This window comes from Halichoerus grypus, chromosome 5 (genome assembly GCF_964656455.1).
Source record: "Halichoerus grypus chromosome 5, mHalGry1.hap1.1, whole genome shotgun sequence".
In the NCBI taxonomy this organism is placed as follows: Eukaryota; Metazoa; Chordata; class Mammalia; order Carnivora; family Phocidae; genus Halichoerus; species Halichoerus grypus.
In genome coordinates, this window is record NC_135716.1 from 130,997,168 (window position 1) to 131,003,167 (window position 6,000).

The 6,000-nt window shown below is 34.8% G+C and overlaps 1 protein-coding gene across 2 annotated transcripts in view; it reads left to right on the forward strand.

The window, feature by feature from the left end:
• ANKRD13C (ankyrin repeat domain 13C) overlaps nucleotides 1-5,145 on the forward strand; it is a 94,053-nt gene extending 88,908 nt beyond the window's left edge. For both annotated transcript variants that reach the window (XM_036116896.2, XM_036116894.2), the window contains one exon: nucleotides 2,894-5,145. In XM_036116896.2, coding sequence (XP_035972789.1) covers nucleotides 2,894-3,024 — 131 coding nt within the window. In that variant the 3' untranslated portion in view covers nucleotides 3,025-5,145. The remainder of the gene's footprint in view (nucleotides 1-2,893) is intronic.
• The last annotated feature ends 855 nt before the right edge of the window (nucleotides 5,146-6,000 follow it).

Consider the following 6,000-nt stretch of genomic DNA (forward strand, 5'->3'; position numbering starts at 1 on the left):
ATAGCCTTTTCAACAAATGATGCTGGAGCAATTGGACATCCAAAGGCAAAACAAGGAACCTCTACCTAAGTCCTGCAGTTTATATAGAAATTAACTGAAAATGGAACAGAAACTTGAATTTAAATGTTAAATGTAAAACTATAACACTTTTAGGAAATAAACAGAAAAAGCCTTAGGGATATCGGTTTAAGCAAAGACTTCTTAGACTTCACACCATAAGCATGATCTATATAAAAAGAAAAATCAACGAATTGGACTTCATCAGAAGTGGAGACTGCTCTGTGAAAGACCAATTAAAAGAAAGAAAACACAAGAACTTTTAAAACTCATCAATAACAGAACAAACAGGCCCATTAGAAAAGAGCAAAAAACACAGACATTTTACCAAAGAGGATATATAAATGGAAAATAAGCACATGAACAATGTTCAGTATTATTAACCATTAGGGAAATGCAAATTAAAACCACAATATCACTTTATACACCTAACAGAATGGCTAAAATAAAACATGTGACACCACCAAATGTTTGTGCAGATGTGGGAAAACTAGATCACTCATCATGGGTCAAATTTATTTGTAATAGCCATGAACTAGAAACAACCCAGCTGCTCATTGCACATTCTCTTTATCGCTTCCACTCTTACTATGTTTATTTTTGGTATTCATGTTGTTAAATCTACTGGATACTTTTCTGTTACCAAGATTTGACTCTCTTTTTGTAGAGTCCTTGTCCCAGTGAATGATAGTTTTTCTTCAGATTTCCTGTGACTTCTTTGATAGGGTTCTCTCTTGGTTTTCTTCCTGCCTGTCTTGCTGCTCCTTCAGGAGTACATCTCTCCTCTTACTCTTGTCAGCCTACATTGTATTCTCATTACATTGGCTAAAACTTCAGCCAAAGCATGTTACTGCTCTGCTCACAGCCTTCCATTGGTTTTCCATTTCATCCAGAGAAATAAATAGCCAAAGACTTTTTGATCTAAACCCCACGTGATCTGAGTGTCTCTCTCCCCCCTGACCCCTCCTCCTGTTCATCTCCCCTTCACTTGGCTGTTAGCCACACTGGTCTCTTAACTGTTCCCAGTATACACCAGACACTTTCTTTTTCAGGGCGTTTGTACTTGTTCCCCCTACTTGGGATTTTTTTGCTCTAGACAACTGTATGGTTCATACCTCAGGTCTTTGCTGAAAGGTCACTTTATTGAGGTTTTCTTACGACCACCCTATTAAGAGCTCTTACCCCAATACTGAGACTCCTTTCACACTACCATGCTTTACTTTTGTCTGTATACTTAGTCACAGATACTTTTTACTTCTTTACTAGGTCTCCCAACCAGAATATAATCTCCATAAATGCATGATTTTTTCCTCTTGGTCACTTGTTTTGTTCCCTTGTTTCCAATGCCTAATATGGGTCATTAACTTTCTGAAGGATAGTAAATATTTTAGGCTTTGCGGGCCATATGGGTTTTGTTTTTTTTTTTTAATTATTTGACAGAGAGACACAGCGAGAGAGGGAACACAAGCAGGGGGAGTGGGAGAGGGAGAAGCAGGCTTCCCGCAGAGCAGGGAGCCCGACGCGGGACTCGATCCCAGGACCCCAGGATCATGACCTGAGCCGAAGGCAGACGCTTAACGACTGAGCCACCCAGGCGCCCCAGCCATATGGTTTCTGTCACAACTACTTAATTCTTGTTGGAAAACTTAAAGCAGCCATAGACAATAAGTAAATGAACAGCATCCTATGTTCCAATAAATTTTACTTAGGGACACTGGAGTTTGAACTTAACGTAATTTTATCCGCACGAAATACTATTTTTTGTGTGTGTTTTTTTAGCCATTAAAAAATGTAAGATCTTTTGTTAGCTCATAGACCTTACAAAAACAGGCCAGGCAATGGGCCTTACTTTGCTGACCCCTGAATTAGAACAGCATTTGTTACTAATATACACAAATGGATGATTCCTCCTCCCCCCCCCAGAAATAACTGGGAACTCTATAATCTTTATGTAGATTTTTGTGTGTGGTTTTTTTTTTTTTTCAGAAGAATATTACTTTCTGCAGTAAAATACTAGCCATGTAAAAATTAATTTACTCTTTACCGTTATTCTAGACAAACACTCACCTTAGCTTCCATAGAATCATTTCAGGGTTTTAAAGGAAGCTTTACAGTTGTTTATTTGGTAGGTGAAATCCCTGAGGACCATGAATTAAATGTTTTATAGGAATCAGAAACCAAGTTTTCTGATTTGTGCTCTTTCTAAAAACTCTTATTAGGGATAAAACTAAGGAGAGTGATTAAAGTATTTGGCCATTTTTAATGTCAGATTTCACTATAATTTCAGTGAGAAATGTATTTTATGTAAAAAAAATGTGAGGCTGTGTTGGCATGATACTACTCCAATTCTGATGAGACTTTTTATCGCATATATTTAAGTGAGGGATTGTACTTAGTATTTTAAAACAAAAGGGATTAATGTATTTCTCTTGCTTTAGAATGAAAATAAATCAGCTCAGAGTCAGAATAGTATATATGCTATAATATGAATAGAAAAGATGTCAGAATGCAAAAAGTACAAATGTATGTGTCCCTTTGGCCCAAGAAAAACAAAAAAGACTGGTGGAATCTGGCATTATAATTTTAAGATTGGGAAGCAACGGGAACTTGTCTTTTTGATGTGATTCTTGATGCCTTGGTGTCTTTCTCTCTTCACCAATAAAAAACCCTTCTCCAAAATAGACACACTCACTATTGGACATATATTAGGATTTGTCAGGTCCTTGAATAATGCTTTTTTACACTTTAAGGAATATGGATATCTCTAATAGTATTTATAGTCTGTAAATAGATAAGCATTTTATTTTACAATGTTATCATTGATTGTTCTCTCTAGATATTCCCGTGTTTCCTACGATCACAGCCACTGTGACTTTTCAGGAGTTTCGATATGATGAATTTGATGGCTCCATCTTTACTATACCTGATGACTATAAGGAAGACCCGAGCCGTTTTCCTGATCTTTAACTGACATGGAAAATGATCTCATCTAACCAAGGAAAGCAAGAGAATACAGAGACCCCAGTAGTGAATCCAAATAGAAGGGACAAATGTTCTGAGAAGAAAAGGGAATTACATTGAATCGACACATCAGTAATAATGATATAATGAAATGGGCCTTTAAAAAGAATTTCAGCAAGTTTCCTGATGTGCCATTTTCAGTCTTTTTAAAAATATACATATTATAAGTGTAATAGTTTGACATCTTAATGACCCTGAGTACTTCTTATGTAAAACAGCTATAAGTGCTGTGATTTGTTTTTAAAAATTTTTACACTTCTTGTTGAAATATATATGCATATAAATATATCTATATCTATATCTAAAACACTCCTGGACCATTAACATAAATTAAATGTCTTAAGAGATATGAAGCCCTTTTAAACTTGTCATCTTATATTCAAGGTGACATTTATAAATATTCCTTCAAGCTTTGTTTTCATAAAATGTAAACTATGTAACATTATGTATAGTTCAGTAATTTGAATGTTTGTTCAATATAATGAACTAGAAGGAATGCAGTTTTCTGTAGATGAATGAACCAAATGGTAACCATTAAACAATTGCATTTATATGTTGCAATACATTTCAGAAGGAGCGTTCACTCTGCAGGGAATAAGGTACCTCCTTTAGCACCTTAGTGCAATTCATTGTGGTGCTATTTGTTTTTACCTGAATTCTTTCTTCAATGGAAAATGTTTGTTACTAATCTTCCTTTCATAGAACCTCTATTTTTTTTTTTTTTTCTAAACTTGAGTTTAAAAGTCCTTTTTGTGTTCATGATAAGGTATGGTTAGCATGCTTAAAGATATTCCTCTTCCAAATCTCAGCACTTTAAAAAAACTCCAAATTTTTAAACTTGCTTCCTAGTAAGTGCACATCATTCTGATTATTTTGTTTTTAATGGAATATGGATGCATTCATGTCAGTTTTAAAAAAAACAACCCACATATTTTGGACATCCCTACATATTTAATGCTTTCAAAGTAAGGTAAAAACATTTTATATGCTAACAGAATATATTTGTTACAAGCTAAATTCCAGAAATGTACACAGGATTGACAGTTCCTACTGTTTATTTTTTTAAGTCACAGAAAATATTTATTGATTTTAATCTCCAAAGTGAAATCATGCATTACTCATTTTTGCATTTAAAATTTTTCATATTTATTCCAAGATGGTTTGAAGGTCCAAGACTGAAAATAAATTAGGGAGAATAATGTATAACAGTCACAAAATGTTATGTTGTATTAAAGAGCTTAGCTAAAGAACTGTTTTTTTTAAATGTATCCTGATAAATGTGTCAAAATGCATCTGTCAAATTTTGTAGAGTGACCAATAGTTTAAACTTTTTCCAGAATTTTAAATAATTTGAATTTAGAGACTTTTATTGAAGAGATGATTTATTTAAAAATCCAAAGCATCAACCATAAGAAAATTTTATAATAAACATCTTTAAAGCTGCATCTTCCATGCTGAAACATACTACATTGCATATGTTGGCATTTTATTAAATACATTTTATAATGAAGTAATCATAGTTAAAAATTCAAAGACCAATTACTACCGTATGTGGGTCTGTTGAATTTTGTGGAAGAGTTGGTAAACCCAGATTAGGTTTATTGAATAGAAGTTGATCCCTATTATTTTGGGAATGCTTGTTGATCACGTGACTTGGAGATTGAATTATCCTGTCGCTGATTATTTGAGGTGTGAGACGCTGAACGGTGGTGATCACTGTTGCTCGTAGGCTCCCTTACTTTTGTGGGAATATGGTATACTTCCCAGGAGTATTTTTTCACACGTACAGACAACTTAGTGGAGAAGAAACATGGTAAATTGCAGCTTGAGATTTGTCAGTTTCCTAAAAGCTGTGAATACTTTGCTGGGGTACACTGGAGGTAGGAAGACTACTGAAAACTTTTGCACTTGGGATTGTTTTTAACTCTTATCTTTTTCTTTCGTAAAGAATAGTAGATTATCCATTCCAAAATGTCTTTTATCTGATCACAAAGGACAAGCAAATGTATCTCTTATGATGGTGAAAACAAGGAGTTAATTAATGCAAATAAACTTTTCACAATATTAGACTTTTCAAAATGTGCCTTTTAATCCAATCGATGAATGAAGCTCTGTGTATGCTGTTTCACATAAGTAGATCAAAACACCATATATCTTGATAATCTCATGAAAATTTAGATTTTGTATAAGTCCATAAAATTCTATATACCTTCCACTTGTGATGGAAGAAACCATGCAAACTTGGGAGACTGTAAAATGGTCACCTTCAGTGGCCCTTCAGAAGTGCTCAATATTCCTGCCACTAGTATAGTATCAACAGAAGATAAGATTCTCATCTTCAAGAAAATTCTTCCCTACAGACAATCTGCCTCTGTCTGTAGTCACTCGTAACAGCGAATTGTCAAATTTCATAAAAGGGGAGCAGAAAGCAGATGCTGTGATTGAGTACAGGTACATATGGTGGTCTGGAAATTAACACATTTCAGAGAAGCTGACAGCCGACAGAAGCTGAAAAACGATGTACAGCTGACCCTTGAACAATGTAGGGGTTAGGGGTGCCAACCTCCCCCCACCCCGCCCCAGTCAAGAATCCGTGTAACTTTTGATTTCCCCCAAACTCAACTAACAGCCTACTGTTGACTGGAAGCCTTACTGATAAAGTTGATTTAACACATATTTTGTACATTATATGTATTATATATTCTTACAATAGAGATAAATGTTAAAACGAGACTCGTTAAGAGAAAATACATTTACAGCACTGTAGTGTATTGAAAAAATCTGCATGTAAGTGAACCTGCACCGTTGAAATCTATGTTGTTCAAACATCGGCTATAATTTCTTTCTCCTGCTTAGGACTGGTGTTGAGCCCCACTGACACAGAAATGGGTTTTCCTAGTGTTATTCATGTACAATTGTTTA